General features: G+C 43.8%; 1 protein-coding gene, 1 long non-coding RNA gene and 1 pseudogene across 2 annotated transcripts; 2 read left to right on the top strand and 1 right to left on the bottom strand.

The window, feature by feature from the left end:
- Window positions 1-1,054: 1,054 nt before the first annotated feature.
- On the bottom strand, window positions 1,055-12,903 carry LOC147327121 (tRNA (guanine(26)-N(2))-dimethyltransferase-like; annotated as a pseudogene).
- An 8,316-nt stretch (window positions 12,904-21,219) lies between these two features.
- On the top strand, window positions 21,220-22,619 carry LOC147327122 (uncharacterized). The gene is made up of 5 exons (XM_086297474.1): window positions 21,220-21,412; window positions 21,965-22,026; window positions 22,103-22,165; window positions 22,250-22,309; window positions 22,392-22,619. The coding sequence occupies exons 1-5, from the start codon at window positions 21,220-21,222 to the stop codon at window positions 22,617-22,619; spliced, it is 606 nt and encodes a 201-aa protein (XP_086153600.1).
- A 2,150-nt stretch (window positions 22,620-24,769) lies between these two features.
- LOC147327123 (uncharacterized) lies at window positions 24,770-25,709 on the top strand. Its single transcript, XR_015130016.1, has 2 exons — window positions 24,770-24,996; window positions 25,082-25,709. It is a non-coding gene; the product is annotated as an uncharacterized LOC147327123 (long non-coding RNA).
- Window positions 25,710-26,063: the final 354 nt, after the last annotated feature.

Below are 26,063 nucleotides of genomic sequence, written 5' to 3' on the forward strand. Positions count from 1 at the left end.
ATTTTCTGCACATTCCAGCACATAAAATATATATTTTTTTGTGTTTACACTCAGTCTTTCAAATAGATGCAAGTAAAGCACAGCAGAAAATAAATAAAGTCAAAGACTAGCGGTCCTTTTATGGAACGCCAGGACTGCCATAATGAATTAATTAAATACACCATTAAATAATTAATTAAATGTGTCAATAATTAATTAAAATTGGAATTAATTAATTAAATAAATAGGTATGACACATGTAATTAATTATTGACACATTTTATTAATTATTTATGTATTTCACATTTTAATTAATTGTTGCCACATTTAATTAATTATTTAATTATATATTTAATTAATTATTTATGTATTTCACATTTTAATTAATTATTGCCACATTTAATTAATTATTTAATGGTGTATTTAATTAATTCGTTATGGCAGTCCTGGCGTTCCATATATCCTTTTGCTCTATTTTCACCTGTAAAGCAGGAGTTGGGTAGGCGGAGGTTTACCTTGGTGCAGGTGTGCCGCAGCGGTCAGTGGAAGGATACGGCAGTTTCTCTGTGAATTTCCCATTACGTGGTAGCGCACTCGGAGCTTGCTTGGAAGTTTAGGGGTTTTTTTCGCTGTAAAAAGATGTTTTCTTCCCACGCACAATGCTAATGGACGCTAATGTTTTTGTCACTTTTTATGGAATCAAACTTAAAGTAAGGTCAGTACTATTTATTTAATTAATTAATTCCAATTTTAATTAATTATTGCCACATTTAATTAATTATTTAATGGTGTATTTAATTAATTCATTATGGCAGTCCTGGCGTTCCATACTCTGAACAGCAAACCTCACATTTAATAGTAAAGCATTTAGCCTAACGTATCCATCCATGGCTCCTTGAACTCAACCTTTTGATTGAGTTCAACCTAAGATTTTTACATCCAAAAAGAATGTTATTTTACAGAAACACCATAAACTGAGGACTTTATTTCAAGCCGCCAGTTCGCTGATGAGCACACCTCGACTGAACCATCACACACAGAACCTCATTAGAAGAAGCAGCAGAGTGTTTAGTGTTCACTGTTTTCCGTTGCTTGTTCTCCTGCCCATTCTCTGCAAGTGGAAAGCCCCGCAGCCGACACAGTTGTACACCAGCGCCTGCTTACTGCAACAAAGAGAGACGGGACTCAACTGCAGTGTCATATTGTGTTTCAATACTGAGCACATCAGTCATAATATCATCTTTTAGTGTCACGTACCCAGATTTCTATTATTCTATTAGCACTTTACTTTTACCCTCACAAATCCCCCTGCTGCTGTTACTTTGTGCATTTGTTCCTGCAATGACCCAGTTTCAGGATCATTCATCTTTCATCACACAGGATAGATCAGCCTTTGTTAGCAGACAGTGCGTGCGTGTGTGTGAGCGAGCACCTGGCTGAGTTTTTGACTGTAGCCTGTCCTGTGAAGACGCGGACGAAGACTCGAATGTAAAAGTCGACGCTGACGGACAGCAGGGGCTGGATGTATCGCTGGTACACTCCTGCCCTCTGGTCCAAACTGTGCAGGATGATACGCAGAGCCTGGAGTTCAAAGATGGAGAGAGGCACGTATTCAGCACTTTTTTTCTCTTGCTGTGAAAATCTGGAAAACATCTCGGATCTGTTTACAGGGATGTGAGGAAATTATGTTGGATAAGAAGTTTTATTCGGCTGCAGAGGGGTTTCTTTTTCATCAAATCAAATAGAATTTATGAGGTTTTTTTAATGATCCTTGCATTTATGTTCCATTACTGCCACTCACAGCTAGAGAAGGTGTGAATTCCACTACTGTGTGGAAAACTACTTGTGCTATATGCAGCATGAAATCAGATCATGATAGCACATGAGAAGGTGGGAAAAAGAAGAAAAGACCTTTATGAGAACACCACACATGTTCTGGCTGTGGTGCAAACACATTCACCAGTTGCTCTTTTCTTGTATTTCTGCCAAAGAAAATATTCAACACGAACGGCGTTGTCTACACGATGACTCTTTGGATGGTTGCCCAAGTATACTGTGTAATTTATTGTTATCCATCTGGATCCCACTGAGACAGCTGCATGTTTGACTTAGATGACTCGATAAGCCCTTCACCCTTATTTTAAAAAGCCACCTACAGTCTTCCTGTCTCATGTTTCCCTACAGGCAGGTAACAGTCGTGACTTTCACTCATCAAATAAGTGTAAAATTTATCCTTCTGCTTTTCAAACATGTAGAATTGTGTGGTATATAGAGATATTTTATGTCTTTTACTTTTTTCTGTATTTTTTGCATATATTTTGTTATTTTACTAATATTTAATTTCAATCCAATTCATTTTTATTTATATAGTGCCAAATCACAACAACAGTGTCCTTATATTATAAAGGTAAAGACCCTGCAATAATACAGAGAAAACTCACAAATCTGACAAAACATGAGAAAGCACTTAGTGATGGTGGGAAACAAAAACTCCCTTTTAACAGGAAGAAACCTCCAGCAGAACCAGGCTCAGGGAGGGGCGGGGCCATCTGCTGTGACCCGTTGGGATGAGGGGAGGGAGACGAGACAAAGGCATACTGTGAACGTGATCCAAAGATTAATCAATTACTAATAATTAAACACATAATGAGTTTAGAAGAAACACCCAGTGGATCAGGGGAAGCACTGAGCAGCCAAGGCCTATTGCTGCATATATAAGGGAGGATTCGGGGTCACCTGATCCAACCCTAACTTTATCCCTTATCAAAAAGGAAAGTTTTAAGCCTAATCTTAAAGGTAGAGAGTGTTTGTCTCCCAAATCTCAACAGGAAAGGGAGCCACAAGTAAGCCTGCAGTCTGAGAGTGAAGTTATCTACTGGGGTGATACAGTACTCTGAGGTTTTTAAGATAAGATGGGGGGTGATTATTAAAGATCTTTTATGTCCTGGATTTAACAGGGAGCCAGTGAAGAGAAGCCAAAATAGGAGAAATATGCTCTTCCTTTCTAGTCCCTGTCAGTACTCTCGCTGCATCATTTTGAATCAACTGAAGGCTTTTCAGGGAGTTTTCTAATTACATGTAATAAAACAGTCAATTCTGAGTCTCTCATCCCGAAACTGACTCCAACATCTTGGACTGCAGCTGGTGACGGCTGTCCCGGTGATCCGTTACTAGCCGGAGGTCCAACTTATACTGTACCTGAAGCAAGTGCAGGCTTGATGCCTTCAGGTTGAACAGAAAGTAGAGTCACCATCTGCGGTCCAAAATGGAGGAGCTGGAGATGATCCACAAGAAGAGGAACTTCTGGAGAGGTAGCCAATCATTGCTCTGCTATTTCTTTTCCCAAAGTGTGCACACTGAAGGATTATAACCTCAGACAATCGCAACAAGAATAAAATATCATTTGTTTTTGACGTCACGAAAACTCACTTGGCTAAATTGAACGTACGATTACTTACAGCGTCACCGTCTCACTCAGATACATTCTGCATGCTTACACACTAATGCAAACATGACTGTGCATGTACTGCAATGTGTCATTTTCACATTTCTGAGAGTGAGCCAGAGTGTGGAGAGTGTGTTTGTTTGTGTGTATACTCTGTATACTCACCATTTCATGACAATATTTGGCTTTGATGGAGACTGAACCGTATTTGCTGTAGCAAGTTTCTCCACTGTTTCCTGCCATCACCGCCATGTCTGTACAGGTTATACATAAAAGACCTGAGAGGGGGGGGAGAGAAGACGAGAAATCTAAAAGACTGAAATTTATAAACCTGCAGTGGCAGCTTAACCGTGTAGATTAGACATCATACATATACACAAAAAGAGACACACACACACACACACACACACACACACACACACACACACACACACTATTCTCTGCTTTGTGACAAACAAAGTGATTTTGACACTTAAAGTGGATCAAACCAAACAAGAATTATTTCACTAACAATCTCTCGCCCACTTCTGATCAGCTGCCAAACTGATTTTATGGTGAATTTTGAAAAGTAATCTGAATTCACTTCAGATGAAACGCAGTGTTGAAAACAGCTCCGTGTGGTGTCAGCTTCTACCTCCATTATTGGGCTACATACAACAGGCCATTAAGCTGGCAAGGAGCACTTGACCGAGCTCCTTAGAGTACGATCTTTACTTTAGAATATAAAGCACCTAGAGGTGGCTGTTGTTGTGATTTGTTGCTATAAAAATCACATTTAATTGAAACTTTCAGCCAGTTAACATTTAGTCTATCACACACATGCACCATGCTGTTGGCTTTTTAAAAGACTGCATACATGCATGTGTCAGCAGCCTCTGCACTAGTTGAATACTTGCAGTTACAACAGTGATCTGAAACTTTCCACATCCCTGACAGTGATGAAACCTAGAGGAGCTGCTACGGTGAACTACCCACCTCCTTCACTGACAGACTGAACGGCAGCATCCAGGAAAGAGGCCGGGCTACCGTAGGGATCCAGATCAATGACGTCATAGCGATCCTTCTTCGCTCGCATGTCATACACAGGGGTGGCTGTAGCTCAGGTGGCAGAGCAGGTCAGCCACTAATCAGAAGGTCGGTGGTTCGATCCCAGGCTGCATCCTGGCTGCATGCCAAATATCCTTGGGCAAGATACTAACCCCATGTTTGCCTACTGGTGGTGGTCAGAGGGCCCGGTGGCGCCTGTGTCCGGCAGCCTCGCCTCTGTCAATGTAGCTTGCTATCGCCAGTGTGTGAATGGGTGAATGACTGAATGTAGTGTAAAGCGCTTTGGGGTCCTATGGACTAGAAAAGCGCTATACAAATGTAGGCCATTTGCCATTTACCATACATCAGCATGCTGTGTTTAAAACCCGGGAGAGAAATTTTTATTTATTTATTTTAAATGGTCAAAGGTCAAAAGTGAAGAACAATGAAACAAGAAGTATGGGGGGAAAGAAGATGGTACTGAACAGTGGAGCTGATAAAAGTGGGAAGTAAAGCAGAGGAAACATGCTGACTAGTCATACCTGGCATCTCTGCAGCTGGCGTGGAGCAGGTGGCTCACTCCGTTGTACTGGGCATTCCTGGCGATCAGAGCCGCCGCCTTAGCAGGGAAGATGTGAGTGAAGTTGGCCCCCCCACCTTCTTCAAATCCAACAAAAGTGGTATCAAACGTTTGTGCTGGTTTGTGCTGCAAAAATTTTCGTTTGTGCTGCCTCTGTTTTAAAGATATTAATGAAAATGTAAAGGTCAAAAGGTCAACCAGCCCCCCCACATTACCCAAATCAAACAAAATTGATGTTAAACGTTTGTGCTACGTTTGTGATGGTTTGTGCTGCACAAATTTTTGTTTGTGCCGCTATTATTTTAAAGATATTAACAAAAATTTCTAGAGGTCAACCAGCCCCCCCATATTAATGAAATCAAACAAAATTGATGTCAAACGTTTGTGCTGGTTTGTGCTGCAAAAATGTTTGTTTGTGCTGCTATCATTTTAAATTTTTAATAAAATAACGTCTTGATGCGTGCTTAATCATCCAGGTAAGTCAATCCCAAAAGGTTGATTCTGTTCATCTGGACATTTTCAGTTGGAGAAACGTTTCGTCACTCATCCAAGTGACTTCTTCAGTCTCAGCTGACTGCAGGTTTCCCCAACCTTATAAACAGTACATTTGCATAGTGAAGGAAACTAGCGCCACTGAATGAACAATGTGCTGGGGGGTTAGTTCCATGATTGTTAGTATGCAAATTCTTATGACCATTGATCAATGACAACTAATCAAAGCCTACTGATCAATGGCCATGAGTATCATTCACAGAAAGTGGGGAATGGCTACAATCACAGCATTTTAGGATGGCGAAAGATGTACCCTTGGGCCCCCCTTCTCGATTCAGAGATGGTCAGCATCCTGACGGCCCAATGGACGAAGCTGTCTCTCAGTCTGCTGGTTCTGGCCCGGAGGCTCTTCAGTATCCTTCCTGATGGCAGCAAACTGAAGACGCTGTTGAAGAGATGAGTGGAGTCACCTGTAATGGAGAGGACCTTCCAGATGAGGCAGGTGCAGTAGATCTCCTGGGGAGATCTACTGATTGTCATTTTTTCCTGCAGAACCCAGTGCAGGAGTCATACCATACAGTGATGCAGCTGGTGAGGATACTCTTAACTGTGCCTCTGTAAAAGGTGCTCATAATGGGGGTTGAATCTCTTGTGCTTCTCAGTTTGCAGAGGAAGTAGAGTCGCTGTTGGTCTTCTCCACATTCAGGGACAGGTTGTTGTTGCTGTACCACTCTACCAGATGGTTAACTTCACCCCTGTAGTAGATCTCATCGTGGGTCAGCAGAGTGAAGAGAAGGGGGCTCAACACACATATCCTTGGGGAGCCCTCGTATTCAGTGTTCTTGGGCTGGAGGTGTTGCTGTCGACCCGTACTGTCTGCTGTCTTCCTGTCAAGAAATCTAGCAGCCCGTTATACAGCAAGGTGCTGATCCCCAGCAGATCCAGTTTGTGAATGAGTTGCTGGGGAATGATGGTGTTGAATGCTGAACTGAAGTCTATGAACAGCACTCTGACATATGAGTCTCTAGTGTTCAGATGTGTGAGGGCTGAGTGAGGGGCAGTTGAAATTCCATCATCGGTTGAGCGTTTTGACCGGTATGCGAACTGAAATGGATCCAGGTTGGAGGAAAGCGATAATTTGATTTGATGCATGACTAACCGTTCAAAGCACTTAACTTAATAATGATGGAGGTGAGTTTGACAGGACGGTAGTCCTTAAAGCAGGAGATAGATGACTTCTTGGGTACACTAATGATGGTGGAGGCTTTGAGGCATGTGGGAACGACGGCCTGACCCTAGTGATGTGTTAAAGATGTCTGTGAAGACATTTGTGAGTTCCACAGCATAGTCCGTCAGTGCTCGTCCAAGGATGTTATCAGCACCTGGAGCTTTGCGTGTACTGATTTTGGCAAGGGATCTCCACACACTGTCTGGGGATTGTGTCACCACGGTCTGTAGAGTGGGCTTGTAGTCTGTAATGGTTTGTATTCCTTGCCACTGCCTCCAAGTATCTCTGCTGTCGCTGAAGCTTTGCTGTAGCTGATGCCACGTGACAGGTTTGCCCTTGCTGTTCTTAGACTCTCCTAATTCCTGGCTCTGAAGGCTTGCATTTCTGATTGGCCCGGACAGTGATAGTCCTGGTCTCTGTGACATCATCGATGCATTTTGGGATGTAGGCAGTGACAGTTTCTGTATATTCCTGAAAGTCTGTGGTGTTGTCGTGTGTGGCAGCCTGTGGTGGAAAAGCAGTGCCTCTGAGGACCCTTCTGGCCACACCTGTACCTGCTTACGAACTGGTTTGGTGACTTTGACCAGGGGCCTGTGGGAACCCATGGCACACCTAGATTTCTGCCTGTACTGACCCTTATGCAAAATAGGTGGAATTAAGACACAGTTCCAAAAGCAAACACAACTGATCAGTGCTGAGAGTGGTCCTGTTGCTGAGGTTGGGATGATCCTGTAATCTCTTATGAACGACCTCCAACGCCTCTATGACTGGGATGCAAGTGAAGACAGATGTAACATCTCTCTCTCTCACTGTACATGTACTGTTTATAAAATTAGGGAAACATAACCTGCACAAACAAAATAATTTGCAGGACAAATGGTTGACATCAATTTTGTTCGATTTGAAGAATGTAGGGTTGCCAACTTCACTCACGTGTGTTTATAAGGTTGGGGAAACCTGCAGTCAGCTGAGACTGAAGAAGTCACTTGGATGAGTGATGAAACATTTCTCCAACTGAAAATGTCCAGATGAACAGAATCAACCTTTTGGGATTGACTTACCTGGATGATTAAGCACGCATCAAGACGTTATTTTATTAAAAATTTTAAAATGTTAGCAGCACAAACAAACATTTTTGCAGCACAAACCAGCACAAACGTTTGACATCCATTTTGTTTGATTCCATTAATATGGGGGGGCTGGTTGACCTCTAGAAATTTTTGTTAATATCTTTAAAATAATAGCGGCACAAACAAAAATTTGTGCAGCACAAACCAGCACAAACGTAGCACAACTGATTGACACCAATTTTGTTTGATTCCATTTATATGGGGGGGCTGGTTGACCTTTGATGACCTCTAGAAATTTTTATTAATATCTTTAAAATGATAGCAGCACAAACGAAAGTTTTTGCAGCACAAACGTAGCACAAACGTTTGACATCAATTTTGTTTGATTTGGGTAATGTGGGGGGGCTGGTTGACCTTTTGACCTTCACATTTTCATTAATATCTTTAAAACAGAAGCAGCACAAATGAAAATTTTAGCAGCACAAACCAGCACAAACGTAGCACAGTTGATTGACACCCATTTTGTTTGATTTAATTAATGTGGGGGGGCTGGTTGACCTCTGATGACCTCTAGAAATTTTTATTAATATCTTTAAAATGATAGTAGCACAAACGTAGCACAAACGTTTGATACCACTTTTGTTGGATTTGAAGAAGGTGGGGGGGCCAACTTCACTCACATGCAGGGAAGTCGTTGGCAGTGACGCTCTGCAGGCCTGGGACCTCCAGAGCAAAACGCACCGAGCGCAAACCAGATGCTGCTAGGCCCTCCAGGACACGCAGACCACGTGACACAAAAGGTTTGGGGAAACACACTTAACGTTCCACAAAGACACACACATGCACTCTTTGGCCTCTTGGCAGCAACAGAAACAAGCCCTGAAAACGAAAATTACACATTGCTGGCCAAAAATTACGAGCTCTTTAATCAAAGAGTTGCTTTACGTTTTTGAATATACACCACATCTTCCAGATATATGGTGTAGTAGTCTCTGATATAATTCAGGTGTTCCTATCACTTCCATGGCCACAGGTGTATAAAAACAAGCAAATTTGTGGGAACAGTTTGGGGATGGCCCCTTCCTGTTCCAGCATGACTGCACATCAGTGCACAAAGCAAAGTCCATAAAGACACGGATGAGCGAGTTTGGTTTGGAACAACTTGACTGGCTTTCACAGAATCCTGACCTCAACTCGACAGAACACCTTCGGGATGAATTAGAGTGGAGACTGTTAGCCAGGGCTTCTCATCCAATATCTGTGTCTCACCTCACAATACACTTCTACAAGAATGCTCAAAAATTCCCATAAACACTCCTAAACCTTGAGTAAGATTTTCCCACAAGAGAGCAAGTTTACAGTTACAACTACATTTACTCTCATTTCGCTTCATTTTGGTCTCCAATAACTCGATAATAACAATAAAAAAAAGAATCCAACTCTTTAACAACAACATTCTTCACTGAGCTCATGATTGATCATCGACTCTGCAAAAGAATGCAAAGACTGACTGGAAGACACAGAAACAGTGCTGAGGAGGATTTTATGTTTACTTGTGTGGAACAACTCTTTATTTTTCTCAGGTCAATTCACAACTGCTGGAACAGAAAATGTGAAAACGTTGCTCCCTCTGTGTACATATTCCCTCAAAAAAACATTTTCATTTTGAAGCTGGTCGCTGCTCTCATGTTTTTCCTTCCTTATTGAGAATTAATCAACTCAAAGTGAAACTGAAACTAATTAAAAAAATGTGAGAGCTGTATTCAGGGAAAGCTGGGATCACCAGCAACTGTTCTAATTAACAAAACAAAGACAAAAACCTTCAGTCTAATGACACTAATGAGATTATATCAACTTCATGACATGTTTCTTGAAAATGATCCAATTGCCTCTCGACTACTTGTGGCCCCCAAAGTGTGAAATTGGCCTCTATCGAAGGATTTTCCACTGGAACCAGTGCATATGATTTTAGCATGGGAGCTCCCTCTGGGCAGTAATAATACCTGGCTTTTAGATACAGAACCATTCACATAGAAATACAAGTACACCACTTGTTCTGCCTTGTTCATGTTCATTATCATCCTAAAGTCTTCAGATGGTATTTAATTTAACTTCCACACGTGAATAAATCAGGCTCTGGATCGTACGCATGAACAAAACCTTCTAAACTAGAAGCTGGATACATGTACCATTAAAATCCTGCATTTGTATTCATACATAGCAATAAAAGCCTGTTGGTGTGCCACTGCACTAAAAAATACATAAATAAATCACTCTTACATACCTCACATCTCTCCCCCGCAGCTGCCGTTACAGCTGGCTCCTCTGATCCGTTTCTCTCCTCCGTCTGTGCCTCGGCCTCGTTTGTCTCCTCTGACAGAGAGACCACCACCCTCTCCTGTTCGCCTGGCACCACCACCTTCACCCCTCGCTGAGCCAGCAGCTCTCTCGCAAACTCTGTGATCACAGCACATCTGGAAAGAAGAAAGGGAATGTTTACTTATAAACGCACACGTGAGAGAAAAATGAGAACGGGGTCCAGGCAGAGCAGTAACTCTCAGGACTTTCTCTCTCCTTCAGACACATCTCCTGTGACACGGGAGATGTGTCCACACAGATGAAAGACCAATAAGAAAATTAGAGAGAGAAAAAAAATCACAAATCCTGCTCTGTAGTTTCTTGTAGTTGCGGCTCGATCTTTCCAAAGATGCTCAAACAAGGTTGTCAAACAGCAACTGAGTGATGAGTTTTCTATGTAAAGAGAGCAGCCATGTCCTGCTGAAGGTTTTAGGTTTTCGGTCTTGAGTGTTGCTCTGAAGTGTTCGTCTCTCAAAACTACCTTGCAAAAAGACAAATTTAATGAATCTAGATGGTTTCTTGAGAACAAAGAGCAGGTCTCGATTGTGCCACTTTGTGGCCAGTAGTAAAAAAATATACGTTATGGTATGTTTTTTTGTTTTGTTTTTTGTTTTAATGGCAAGTTCTTAAAAATTCATCCTGTAAAAAAGAAAGGTCAACAAAGCTCAGGAAGTTTGCTGATTGTTTAACAATGCAAATACTTTTGAGGCCACTGTAGAAGCGATTTTTAACAATCTTCTCCCTGACCAGGGAAAGTCACCAGCATTTCAGGGGTTTTTGTGACTTTTTTTTTGCCTGTCCCGTTTGGCTCTTTTGCCATCAGAATTATTGTCTAAAGGCAAAGAAAGATGCCCAACGGATTTACTTTACCAAACTGACCATCCCAGCCTTGCCGTAATGGTCCATTTGATTCACCTTTTATTCTTTATTTTATTTTCACTTACTGAATACGGGACAGACTTGACTGGGGGAAAGAGGGGGAGAAAGAAAGAGGGAAAGAGAAACAGCTGAGAAGAGGGACGGGGGAGAAGGGCAAAAAACAAAAACCAACAGAATAAGCAGAGAAGAAAAAAAAAATTCATATATCGACCACCTGGATCACCTGTTGAGAAAGAAAAAAGAAAACAAGCAGAAGAGAACAAGAGTAATAGAACAAACAACATCACAATGATATATGGGAATATGACAGTAAATACTAAATATTAAACATTATTGTGCAGCACATAAGATCAACAGAACACAGTGTGCTTTGAGGTAGGAGCCAAAAAGGGTGTAGTTTGTGGGTGTGATCACCCGTGTGTACACCTGTGAGCATGGACGCGCTTGTTTTTTTAAAAGGTTCCTTCATGTAATGATCTGCTAGAGGGTGTGGGGGGGCCACAGCCCCGTCCTCCAGGGAATGAGCAGTGACTTTGTGACTTTTTTCTATTAATTAACACACTTTTGTTAATGAAATGACAGGAAAAGCAGATTATTACTGTACATAAAGGATGGATGAAGCCACAGGGACGTCACCGTCTGATGAAAGTGAAATCCTGCCCCGAGGCAGGCCACTTCAGCACCGGGACTCTTCTACTACCATGTTAAATGATGCAGTCAGTGTTCACGTTTTCCCAAACAGAATTGCATATTATGAACAGTTTTCCACTTTGGCTCAGCCCATTTTAAATGGGCTTTTGCCCCTAAAACGACAGTGTTTCTGGAGCATGTTCATCCCATGATTTAACCGCCAGCAGCTAGCCCGCTGACACTGATTTCTGGAAGTCTTCCTGACCCCACGCAATGGTTTCCATAAAAGAAACATGCCTGTTTCTAATGCAGTGCTGCCTGAGGGCATCCAGTAATGATTTATGGCCTTGTCCAGTCCGCACAGAGATTTCTGTAATTTTACAGATTTTTTGGATTTTGATTTTTCTCAGATTGGTGAACCTGTGGCCAACTTTATTTCTGACAAACTGTCTCTCTAAGATACTTTTTTGATTCTCCTTCATGTTACTGACCTGTTGCCAAATAACCTAATTAGTTGAAAAATGTTTGTCCCAGTGACCCTTTATAGTATCACTTACTTTTTCAGCCTTTTATTCCCCACAGCCCAACATTTAAGACGTGCAATTGCCATTAAATTCAAAATGAGCAAATAATTTAATAAAATGTCTCAGTTTATGCACTACAATGTGTTTTTATTTACATTTTACACAGGGTCCCAACTTTTTGCACTTGAGATTGCATACTGGTTTGTGTTTGTGTTGCTCTGGATAATTAATTAAACACGAGTTACTATAACAGAAACACAGGAAGAAGTGAGACTTCAGGACAGTCAATGCATGGATCATCTGAGCCATGAAAATAAAGAAACTGCATATGTTCACAGTGCATATGTTTGGGGAATACATACTATTTTATTAGTATAATGGGCATGCTAGACACAATTACCACCTGCTGTAATTTGTTTTACAGAAGTAATATCCTTGTGCTAAGCAAAACGCTCTATTTACACCACACACGCTACCGCACAGGTTACAGGAGTGGGTACAGAGCCATCTGCTGAAGATTCAGCAGATGCAGCTGGAGGGTTAGAGGTAGGAACTTCAGTTTCCATGACTCTCACTCCCCTGCTAGCAGCAGCTGCACTCCACCGAAATCCCTGTCCGGCTGAATGTGTGCGAGAGGGATGCAGGTGATGGGAGATGATGAAGGGGAACAGCCGGGCTGTCCGCACCAGCATAATGCAACAATGGCTGCAAGGAAACACACATTTAAAATGTCTTAATTTAACACTTTCTATATGCTCATGTAAAGCAGAGGAGCACAAGCCAAAGAATTTCATTATGGGCTACACTGTTTATCTGTACATGACAATAAAACTTGAAACCATTTTCAGTGTGTATGCAAGTCCACCCAAGCCACGTTCCTGAGAACAAAGGAACATTACAAACACTATCAGATTTCAGCACTCGCATATCATCCATATCAGAAGGTCTGGTTATTAGCTAAAAATGTCCCATTAAATTCTGAGACAAAGAAACTTTCTTTCAACTACATTAGTGCGTTTCGAATTAAATCCACAATCAACTCTGCTCACCTAAATTGCCTTGAAATGTGAAACGTTGAATTATGAGGATTGATAATGTTTCCCATGCCTCCCAGTTGAAACCGATCCAGTTTAATCCATCAAGTCCCATCTTCTAGGCTACTTCCACCTGCCCATGTCACTGACTACCAGCCGGCCTACTCCATAATACGAATTATGCATGCCAGCTATTGCGGGACGATCTTCCAGTATTAGTAGACTGAGAAGGTTATGGCCTGGATGAATGCTCCTGCTCCGGTTCAACATTGTGGACAAGGTAATGATCACAGAATTCCACTGGAGGAATCCTAAAAAGGTTAGTGCAGGGGTGTCAAACTCAAATACGCAGTGGGCCAAAATTCAAAACTGGAACAAAGTCGCGGGCTACCTGATAGGTTTGTAGCTTGAACCCATGCGCTGGAACGTTGAAGACAATATAATTATACTGCAAAGCAAGACACAAGTAGGCAAAGACTTCATGTTTCTCGTGCACGGGAGAAATGACCGGACAAAGCGCCGTTCCTTCGCTTGACCCCAGTCGCTCTCGTCCGTTCTCCCGTACCACTGTTCTTTTATTGAGGTTACATGAATATGCATCGGTTCATTAACACATGACGTCTACATACACACAAAGAGTACCTTGCCTGTGTATGTGGGTGTATGTGTGTGTGTGTGTGTGTGTGTGTGTGTAGACATCGTGTGTGTGTGTGTGTGTGTGTGTGTGTGTGTGTGTGTGTGTGTGTGTGTGTGTGTGTGTGGGGTCAAGGTGTGACCCTGTGGAGACTCCCCAAACGCTGGTGCCAGGAGCGGGTCCATCTGAACAAAAGGCTCTTATACTTAAACAGATATACGTGTGTTTGCTATACCATATATCAGCAAGAGAAGATACGACTTCTCCTAGGAGGTGTGTGATCTATGCCAGAACACTCTGTAGAGGGAGTGAATGCACTCCCCCTTCATGCTACTCAGAGCCGTTACAGACCTCCTAGGATGAGACATTCTTTCAATCTACAAATGATTATACACCTCTAAGCATATGTGAGTAAATATTTCTAAGCATAAATGACAATCAACAATACAAATCTAACACTAACATTAATATTTATTGAAAAAAAAATCTTCCTCCAGATATAAGAATGAATCTTTTCTTCAAATTCAAATTCAAATTCAAATTTTATTTGTCACGTACACAGTCATACACAGTACGATATGTAGTGAAATGCTTGGACAACTGCTCGTGACCTAAAGAAAACAAAAAAGGAAAAGGCTATGAATAAGATAGGAAATAAATATGAAAAATTAAAAAGGGTAAATTATGGACTCAAATAAGTTTTGCTGGAAAACTGAATATGGAACAAGCAAAGCTTAATACTAAACAATATATATATTAGCTGTATAATACCAGTCGTCCAGCTCTAATAGGAATTTGGTATGGCTTCGCGGGCCAAATGTAATTAGGCTGCGGGCCAAATTGGGCCCGTGGGCCAGAGTTTGACACCTATGGGTTAGTGGGTCGTAGGAAACACTTATTAAGGGAGGGCTAGGGCCATGGTCCATGAGTCCTCTCTGGGATGGCTTACCACTTTTTCTCTTTCTCTCTCTTCCTTAAGCACTCTATCTTTACTCTGTGTGTTTGTGTGTGGGGTTTTTGTTTTGTTTTTTAGCGCATGGCCAGGACTCATGCCAGATTCCTGCCCTTGGTCTACGAGCAGTTGTCAGTAATCTTCAGTCTTTGCTGGAGTGTTGAACAACTGACAGTTAGTGAAGCCCCAGCTCCTTCACTCGTGTGATTGCTCTGCCTGCTCCTTTGAGAAAACTTACCTTTGTCTTCACCAGTGCATATTTCTGTGAAAATTAGTGAGCCGGTCAGTATTTTGGAAGAGAGATTCTGTGGAGAAACATGCCCCGCGGAATTCAGTTCAATTGACTTCCTCAGCCTCGACCCCAGTGCTGATCTCCAGCATGGTCACAGACATGTTCTGTGGCCCTTCAACATCATCAGGCTCTTTTGGAATGAGACGCTGGAATCGGACACATTCTAGGGCACGCTCTATAATGGAGCGTGCTCTAGAATGATGGCTGTTAAAGCCCTGGGGAGTGGACGTTGGAGGCATGGGTACCATCCATCTGCGAGAATCAAATGCCCTGGAGGAGGGTAGACTGAGTGTCTGTACAGTGGGCTGTAGAACAAGGCTTCCCAAACACTCTTGAGACCACCCTGTAGGATGCTCCACTTACCAAACCACACACCAGGGTCTCAATTGTGGCACCCCAACCATGCCGCTGATCCTGGTTCAGGAGATTTAGCAACACTGCCAGAGACTCCTTGCTTAGCCGAAAATCAGGCTTGGGTTCCTCCTGGTTTACACAAAAGGGAAAGTCTGGCCCATGAATCCTTTTGCTACACGAGAAAAGATGTTCAACATCCACACCAGGTGATGCCTCATCAGCAGGGCCTTATATCAATATACCTCCAAACACCAGCTACTGGTAGACAGAACAGTCAGCCGAGACTGCAAGACCAGGCTGACCAACCTGTGCACTGCCTGGATTGATTACAAGAAGGCCAATGACGCAATGCCCCACAGCTGGATACTGGAATGCCTAGAACTATATAAGATCAACAGGACCCTGAGAGCCTTCATCAGGAACTCAATGGGGATGTGGCGTACAACACTAGAGACCAACTCCAAGCCCATAGCACAAGTCACCATCAAGTGCGGGATCTACCAAGGAGATGCTCTGGAGAAGCCTGAACCCCCTCAGTGAGATCATTAACAAGACTGGCTACGGATACCGACTACGGAATGGAGCAGTTGTCAGCCACCTCCTGTACATGGATGACATCAAGCTGTATGCCAAGAGTGAACGAGACATCGATTCACTGATCCACACCACCAGGCTATACAGCAATGACATTGGAATGTCGTTCGGGCTTCAGAAGTGTAGTCGGATGGTAACAAAGAGAGGGAAGGTAGTCAGAACGGAGGGGATCAAACTACCAGAAGGCAACATTGCAGACGTAGAGGACAGTTACAAGTACCTGGAGATCCCGCAGGCGAATGGGAACCATGAAGAGGCCGCTAGGAAAGCTGCAACCACCAAATACCTGCAGAGGGTCAGGCAAGTCCTGAGGAGTCAGCTGAACGGTAAGAACAAGATCCAGGCTATCAACACCTACGCCCTGACCGTGATCAGGTATCCAGATGGTATAATAAGTTGGCCAAAGGAGGAGATAGAAGCCACTGACATAAAGACAAGAAAGCTCCTTACCATGCATGGAGGGTTTCACCCCAAGTCCACCCCAAGCTAAGCGGAAGGAAGGGGGCCGGGGACTGGTGAGTGTCAGCACCACAGTCCAGGATGAGACAACGAACATCCAAGAACACATTGGGAAGATGGCCCCAACTGACCGAGTGCTCAGTGAATACCTCAGGCAGCAGAAACCCAAGAAAGAGGAGGGAGACAAGGAACCATCATGGAAGGACAGGCCCCTGCACGGTATGTACCACCGGCAGATAGAGGAGGTGGCTGATATCCAGAAATCCTACCAGTGGCTGGACAAAGCTGGACTGAAAGACAGCACAGAGGCACTAATCATGGCAGCACAAGAACAAGCTCTGAGTACAAGATCCATAGAGGCTGGGGTCTATCACACCAGGCAAGACCCCAGGTGCAGGCTGTGTAAAGATGCCCCAGAGACAATCCAGCACATAACAGCAGGGTGCAAGATGCTGGCAGGCAGGGCATACATGGAACGCCATAACCAAGTGGCCGGCATAGTGTACAGGAACATCTGTCTGGAAGTTCCGAGGTCAAAATGGGAGATGCCCCCAAGGGTGGTGGAGAATGACCGAGCTAAGATCCTGTGGGACTTCCAGATACAGACGGACAAAATGGTGGTGGCTAACCAACCGGACATAGTGGTGGTAGACAAACAGAAGAAGACGGCCGTAGTGATCGATGTAGCGGTTCCGAATGACAGCAATATCAGGAAGAAGGAACACGAGAAGCTGGAGAAATACCAAGGGCTCAGAGGAGAGCTCGAGAAGATGTGGAGGGTGAAGGTAACGGTGGTCCCCGTGGTAATTGGAGCACTAGGTGCGGTGACTCCCAAGCTAGGCGAGTGGCTCCAGCAGATCCCGGGAATAACATCGAAGATCTCTGTCCAGAAGAGCGCAGTCCTGGGAACAGCTAAGATACTGCGCAGGACCCTCAAGCTCCCAGGCCTCTGGTAGAGGACCCGAGCTTGAAGGATAAACCGCCCGCAGGGGCGTGCTGGGTGTTTATATATATATATATATATATATATATATATATATATGTGTGTGTGTGTGTGTGTGTTGGATATCCAGTTGTACTGTCCGTCCAAAAGGTTAGCCTTTGCAGCTTAAGCGTAACTCGTCTGCGGCTCTCTGCCGCTCATCTCTTTTGGTATCATCCCAGATTTGTCATTTAGTTTTCCCAGTTTAGGTTTCTTTAGTTTATTGTCCTCCCTCTTTGCCTGTTTTGCCACCACCCCTCTTTGTAAATAAGCTTCACTAGTATTCTCATCCACTGCTTGTATTCTGGGTCCTACCTCCCTCCAACACCACATGGCTCGCTTCGGCAGCCGTGACAGAAGAATACTTAATGATCATGAGTTTTTGGTCCAACTTCTTTTACGCCAATTTCTTTGTGATGTGTTTCCCCTGGAACAGCAGCGTTGTTTCCTCTTATAGGTGGACAATTAAACTGTTGCCTTGAGCTTTATGGAACAAACTCAGTGGTATTGAAGCTAGGAAGAGGTTTGTATTTTGCATTTCGTGATGAATGAATTCATAAACTCTGTACATAAATGCTTGTACTGGAGCACAGTCACTCTTGCAGTTTGGGCAGCAATTTGATTCAGTTTCCTTTTTTGCCTAATTTGCTCCTCCTGAGCCTTAAGAGCAGCCGCCATTGTACAAAGCGCAGCCCTTATAGCCTCTGCTTTGAGGCAAGTTGATGATTTCAAAGGCCCATGACTGTCATGATCCTGGGTCCTTTTGACCCAGCGTTTTGTGTTTTTCTCTTCACGATTTTGGTTCTGCTCTTCCTCTGATTAGTGTTTACCCTGTTCCCCCCGTGTGTTCCTGTATCTAGTCCGCGTTTCTTAGTTTGTGTCCTTTCATGTGTAAGTTCCTGTTTTATTGTGAAGGTCTGCGTCTTATGTGAGTGTTTTCAGTTGCCTCCCTAGTCTCGTCATGTTAATCACTCCCAGCTGTGTTTCCCACCTGTGTGTAATCTCCCTGTGTTCTCTGAGTGTATTTAAGTTGTATTTTCTGTCTTAGTAATTGCTGGTTCGTCTGTGTTGTTTCCCCTTGGTCTCCCCGTATGTATTTCTCCGGACCTCCCTGCATCCTCGTTTCTGGTTTGTTTTGTTAGTTTTACCCAGTTTAGGTTTTCCTGTTTCACCTTCACCCACACCTTTGCTGTTTGTATTTTCTTTTGTTAAATAAATACTCATCTGCACCAGAGCTGCCGCATTTTGGGTCCTTTCTCCAATTCCACACGTCTGCCAGCGCGGTCGTGACAATGACCCATGTCCATCGTTTTATGACCACAGTATACTCATCTTATAATGGATGTCAGTCCAGCAGATTATGCTATCATGTCAATATGAAACTAAATCTGTGAGGAATGTTTCCAGGTCTTTGTTGAATCTGTGCCACAAAGAATTAAGGCGGTTCTGAAGGTGAAACAGTACTGGCAGGTGTAACTAATGAAGTGGACAGTGACTGTATTTAGTGTCTAGATGTTTTTTTCAGTATTTTATTCACTTACAGACCACCACAGACTGTGGTTGTACCATGCAGCCTAACAACATGCAGTAAATTGCAGGTTAAAGCAGTCTGCTTACACATTGTTAAACAAGGGAAGGGAACTAATGTGGCTGTCACATTACCCTTTTGTCCCATTGTTAGGTGTGGCTGTGTGCAGACAGGAATAGGACCCAAGGTGCAGACTCCGGAGACAGAACTTAAACCAAAACAGCTTTAATGCTGAACTCAAACATAACATAACTGGGAAAAAAGGTCAAAAAATAAACTAACACCAGCGGATTGACAAAACACACAGCAAAATAAACGGTAGATCGCGACACGGACACAGAGAAACACAGGGCTTAAATACACAGAAGGAGCAATCAGGGAATGAATAACAGGAGGGAAACACAGCTGGGGCAAATCACCACCCCTGAGGAGGGGTGGTGCTGTGGCCAGTCAGGTATGAAGTACTGAGAGTGGATCTTTGGTCCTCTGTGCAGCTCTGTCCACTCTCAGCTGCTCTGCAAAGCAATAACACGAGAAAGACGTCATTTTAACACAATACAGCATTTTCATTGTTGGCAGCTGCAGCATGTTGTTAAAATGCAATTTTAAACCCAACATATACACACAATAACTATAAATAAACTTAAACCTACAGTACTGTAGGACAATGATTTACACCAGCTATTGGAAGGATTTAGTCTTCAAGACAGTTTGTAGCCAATGTGAGGGGATAACTTACATAGCTGGAACACAGCACCACTCTCCAGTTTGTCATTTGGTCATCCATCCTTCTCATCGGGTTGGGGTAAGGCTGTCTTCTGGGTGGAGTATCTCTCTGTGTTAGCTCAGTCTTGGACGTTGAGTGTCTGAAGTGCTGAATGCTGGGAGAGGACAAGTCTAAAGCACCCGAAGACAAAAAGACAAAGAGAAAAGCATGAATTCACAGATCACAGAGTTGTTCAATTTACTTTTCATCTGTTATGTGTTTTTACCTTACCTCTGATCCCTTAGCCACAGGCTATACCTTATGTAAAAACAAGAGACCACCTTTACAGATTGAACAAATATTTGAAATTGTGGTGGCAGATTTCTTTTCTCATGTATTAATCACATATTGAATCATATCACATTAGTTATAGTAATATCACTATCTCACTTTACTATAGTAAGAGCACTCCTGTCACTAGTTTACATGCATGTGGAATGTTAACACAGTGAGGCCATTGTAATGGGAGATGTTAAACAGATAGTGGGACTCCTTCTGCTTATCAGGGATGTAAATCCTTACGTGACGGCCAAGCAGAAAACAAGGTCATAATTCTCTCTGTGAGGGAGAAGGTATAGCCCCCCTGTGAGAGGGGCCAACATGTGAGTTTGTGGAAGGTTCTTTGTCTATGTGTCTGTATATAAGATGTAAGAGCGGTGGCCACAATTCAGAGACGGTCCTGGGCCCTGTTTCAGGAAGCCGGTTTGGAAAACTCAGAATGAAAAACGACACTCACGGTTGAGTAACCCCGAACTGTCCAACTCGGAATATTCCGTTCCAGAAAGGCTGATAACAATTAGTTCAATCAAGGCGGAGTTGCTTTAACCCCAAGTGAAGCGCGCGGACGAGGATACATAAAGCCCTGATAAGCGGAGCACAGATTAAGCGAGTCACCATGGAGACGGAGGGAAAGAAGGTGCGGGCGACGTATTTCACAGCGCTCGAGGCGGAAATTCTGATGGCAGCATATGCCGACAGCATGCACATCATGCAGAAAAAAAGCAACACAGCCGCAGCTGCAAAGGAAAGGGAGCATGCATGGCAAAACATAGCCGACAGAGTCAATGCGTGAGTGGTAATGTAAACATTGATCTAGGGATTCCCACCCATTTAACACGTTATTTCATTATATGTTACCCCATTTGTCCTGTGCTACATATTAATATGTGATGTGATGTGAGCACAGGTGCAACCCAACAGGCCCCAAACGTACCTGGCAGCAAGTAAAAATGAAATACAAGAACATAGTCCAAACAGGTGAGGTGTAATTGTATCATGAGCCATAGTGCTTGGTCTGTGTGTCCTATGTAGATCAATTGCAGTTAGAGGCCACAGTAATTTCCCCTCTGTGAGCACTTATTGAAACTATCTGAGCACATTACAAGTACATACTTGCTTACTCTGTATGCTCAAATGTGTGCTGTCACAGCCAACAGAAAAAAAGCGGAGGCCCGGAAAACAGGTGGGGGTCCTCCACCACCACCACTCACAGAGGCTGAGCAGTTGGCCCTCAGCCAAAACAGTGGGCGCCCTGTGGCTGAAGGCATCTCTGCGGGGACATCCTCTGAGTCAATAACCCCGCAAGACACAAGTGCCTACATAAGGGGTAAATCCAAAACAATACATGGCGTGCACACATCCATTCTGCACAGTCACCATGACCAAAATGAACTATGTCGCAGTGCAGTTACTGTCCTACTGACAGAGAATGACAGTCATCAAACAGTTAGGTGAATAGACAACACTGAGACACTTGGGAACTGTTAACGTGCTGCACGGGTGAGGGCCCAGGGAGAGACTCACACACACCGAGCTGCAGTGGTACGTCTTTATTATGTGCATAGCGGTGTCCGTTAATTTTGCATACGTGTGTGTGTGTTAACCCCCCACAGGGTGAGCTCCCTGTTCCCAGAGACAGAGCGAGTAGTACATTCCGTACCCTCCCCAATGAGTGTAACATATGAACATATACCTCAATGCAACATAGAGCTCATAAAGGCGTTCCCACCCTGACACCTACTGATTTTGCCTTCCCTCAGTGTCGGTTGTCTCCGAGAGCATACTGACAATGAGGTGTATGGTGATTGGTATGTCTGGTAATTGCCATTTGCGCCCACATAAGTCATGAGTGACCTGTATGAACCCCATATTCCCCCAGTTGACGGTGATGGTGTACTGCATCTGGTGCAGCCCCCTGTTGAGCCAGACCGACATGCAGTTGTGAGTACTCGTAATACTCCACAGACTACATGTGTCAACAGTGGAACAGCAATGTTGTTAAATGTCTCCACCACAGGCACATGATGACGACACAGTGACAGCTGCTACAGAGGAGGCCGCATCAGTGCCACACTATGAGGTATACAGTGTACAGTGGAAAATATAACAACTGACTACAATGTGGCACTATGATGACACCATGGACCTACTATGTCCCCGGCAGAGTGATGCTGCAAATGAGGAGGAAGAGGGTCCAGCCACTCCTACAACGAAGCTTTCCGCAGTGGGTTGTCCAGCACACATTCACAACCAACCTAAGTAGGCATGTACTATGGATGCCAATGCTATGTCCTTTGTTGCAATAGCTCCCTGTGAAGCAGCTGTATAGAACATATCTGGCCAGGAGGATAAGGAAGTGTGATATGGAAATGGTGCACCTCCAGCTGCAGATCCAGAAGTCGAAGCTGGAGATTGTACTGCTGGAACAACAGTTAAGGGTGGGTGGAGTGATCATAGATGGACGAATCATGTCAGTGTTCGTACAACATACTAATATTCGCATTTATTCATTGTGCACAGGACATACAGGGTGAGCAATAAAACAAGTTGACCACAGTATCTGTGTATTTGTCTCGTGACATGTTGGGTTGCCGGGTCACAGGAAATGGTTGTGGCATATGGTGTCTCTGACTGCTCGCCCATCCTGTACGTTCGTGGGTGGGTCAGGATGTTCATCATGTGGATCACTGCTGTCGTCTGGTTCAGCTGGACACTGTTCACCTCTAATCGTGGCAATGTTGTGTAGGATCACACATGCCACAATGATGTCACATGCCCTTTCTGGGGTGACTCTGAGTCCACGAAGGCACTGGAACCGGGCCTTGAGCATTCCGATGGTCATCTCAACTCTGGCCCGTGTCCTGCAATGGGCCAGATTATAACGCTGCTGTGGGCCCGGTTCAGGGTCAGGGTAAGGGGTGAGCAAATAGGGTAGACATGGGTACCCCCTATCACCGAGCAGGTGGCCAGTGAACTCTCCTAGGACAGAAGAATACATGTCAGTGCAAACGTCCCTGTGGCAATTGGTCTCTGTATATTTCACAGTTACTTCGACCCACCATGTCCAAATCTGTTGCTCAGTGTACATTCTCGGAAGATCCGTGAGTCATGGACAGAGCCTGGCCACTTGGCTTCCACATTTGTGATGATGTTGGCAGCATCACATATGATCTACACAGTGCAGAGTACACATATTAGCATCCATTACTATAATGAAATAATTTGTTAGTTTGAAATGCTACAGGGAATTATGTACCTGTACATTGATGCTGTGGAAAGACTTCCTGTTCACAAAGTCTCCTTCATTTGCTGAGGGTGCAATGATTGGGATGTGGGTGCCATCTATACAGCCAATCACGCCTGGGAACCCTGTAAATTTATGTACCATTTGAGTAGTAGTTCAAGTATCACCACATCATACATTACGTTTAGGTCCTCCTGATACCTGCAATTTTGTGGAATCCCTCTTTGATGAATCTTGTGGGTCTGTGACCGGGGAACACCACAAACGAGTGCAGGAGACGTTTCAGTGCTACTGTGACATTCCTGACTGCCCGACAGACGGTAGCCTTGGAAACGTGCTCAGCGTCACCGATATTGTACAGGAAGCTCCCGTTTGCAAAGAAACGGAGTGCGGTACAAAGAATATGTAATGGACTGAGCGCATGTCCGCGATGTGTCACATGCGTAATATATGGCCTGAGGATGTTATCCAAATAACTTATTGATTGTGCTGAGAAACGGTAACGTTCGCACAGGAAATCATCAGGTAATGATAAGATGTCCAGACGCGCTCGAATCACTCTCTCCCGGCGGAGAGCTCTGCGGAGAATTTGGGCTTCGATATCTACCGGCTCTTCAAGGAAGGGACACGCCATGTCTGAGACTTCCTACTGTCAGGTTTCCGACAAAGGGGCGGAGACAGTCAGGGTTAGTTGTGGTAAACCTGCTAGGGGGCAGGTTAGCTTCACGGCGTGTGTCGTCATAGTGACTCACTCAGGCTGCAGCTGAACTCGCTTTGTGAAACCGAAAACCCAGAGTTTTCGTTAACTCAGGGTATACTTACTCAGTTTCAGGAAGCCGGTTTAGTGGAAAAACTGAGTAAGTATACCCTGAGTTAACGAAAACTCTGGGTTTTCGGTTTCACAAAGCGAGTTCAGCTGCAGCCTGAGTGAGTCACTATGACGACACACTCCGTGAAGCTAACCTGCCCCCTAGCAGGTTTACTACAACTAACCCTGACTGTCTCCGCCCCTTTGTCGGAAACCTGACTGTAGGAAGTGTCGGACATGGCGTGCCACTTCCTTGAAGAGCCAGTAGATCGTGAAGCCCAAATTCTCCGCAGAGCTCTCCGCCGGGAGAGAGTGATCAGAGCGCGTTTGGACATTTTATCATTTCCTGATGATTTTCTGTGCGAACGTTACCGTTTCTCAGCACAATCTATAAGTTATTTGGATAACATCCTCAGGCCATATATTACGTATGTGACACATCGCGGACATGCTCTCAGTTCATTGCATATTATTTGTATTGCACTTCGGTTTCTTGCAAACGGGAGCTTTCTGCATAATATTGGTGACGCTGAGCACGTTTCCAAGGCTACCGTCTGTCGGGCAGTCAGGAATGTTACAGTTGCACTGAAACGTCTCCTGTACTCGTTTGTGGTGTTCCTCGGTCACAGACCCACAAGATTTATCAAAGAGGGATGCCACAAAATTGCAGGTATCAGGATGACCAAAACTTAATGTATGATGTGGTGATACTTGGACTACTACTTAAATTGCACATTTATTTTCAGGGTTCCCAGGCGTGATTGGCTGTACAGATGGCACTCACATTCCAATCATTGCTCCTTCAGTAAATGAAGGAGACTATGTGAACAGGAAGTCTTTCCACAGCATTAATGTACAGGTACATAGTTCCCTGTAGCATTTCAAACTAACAAATTATTTCATTATAGTAATGGATGCTAATTTGTGTTCTCTGCACTGTGAAGATCATATGTGATGCTGCCAACATTATCACAAATGTGGAAGCCAAGTGGCCAGGCTCTGTCCATGACTCACAAATATTCCGTGAATGTACACTGAGCACAAAATTTGGACATGGTGAGTTGAGAATACTTTAAAATATATAAAGACCAATTGCTTCAGGGACATTTGAACTGAAGTGTACCCTTCTGTCTTAGGAGAGTTCACTGGCTACTTGCTTGGTGATAGGGGGTATCCATGTTTACCCTATTTGCTTACCCCTTACCCTGACCCTGAACCGGGCCCACAGCAGCGATATAATCTGGCTAATTGCAGGACAAGAGCCAGAATTGAAATGACTATCGGAATGCTTAAGGCCCGGTTCCAGTGCCTGCAAAGACTCAGGGTCACCCCAGAAAGGGCATGTGACATTATTGTGGCATGTGTGATTCTTCACAACATTGCCACAATTAGAGGAGAACACTGTCCTTCTGAACCAAACATCAGCAGTGATCCAAACCATGAACATCCTGACCCTCCCACGGACATACAAGATGGAAGAGCAGTCAGAGACACCATATGTCACAATCATTTCTTTTGACCCATCACCTCAACATGTTGAAAGAAGAATAAACAGATTTTTTGTTCAACTGGCTTTATTGGTCACCTGTGTTTCCTGTACACAAAGTATTAAAAGATGTAAACCTCATAAAGTGTCTCTGTTGCTTCCTCCTCTGTAACAGCTGTCAATGTTTCTTCATTATTTTCCTGTAGTAAAGAAGTTAACAATATTGCTGTTCTACTGTAAACTCATATAATCTGTGGAGTATTACTCACAACTGCATGTTGGTCTGGCTCAACAGGAGGCTGCACCAGATGCAGTACACCATCACCATCAACTGATAGAATATGAGGTTTATACAGGTCACTTATAACTTACAAGGGACCAAATGGCAATTAACAAACATACCAATCACCTTACACTTCATTGTCATTATGCTCTCAAAG

This window comes from Aulonocara sp. 'chitande type north' Nkhata Bay, linkage group LG6 (genome assembly GCF_057382095.1).
Source record: "Aulonocara sp. 'chitande type north' Nkhata Bay isolate Kocher_YH1m ecotype deep benthic linkage group LG6, A_spYH_male_GT1.1, whole genome shotgun sequence".
NCBI lineage: Eukaryota > Metazoa > Chordata > Actinopteri > Cichliformes > Cichlidae > Aulonocara > Aulonocara sp. 'chitande type north' Nkhata Bay.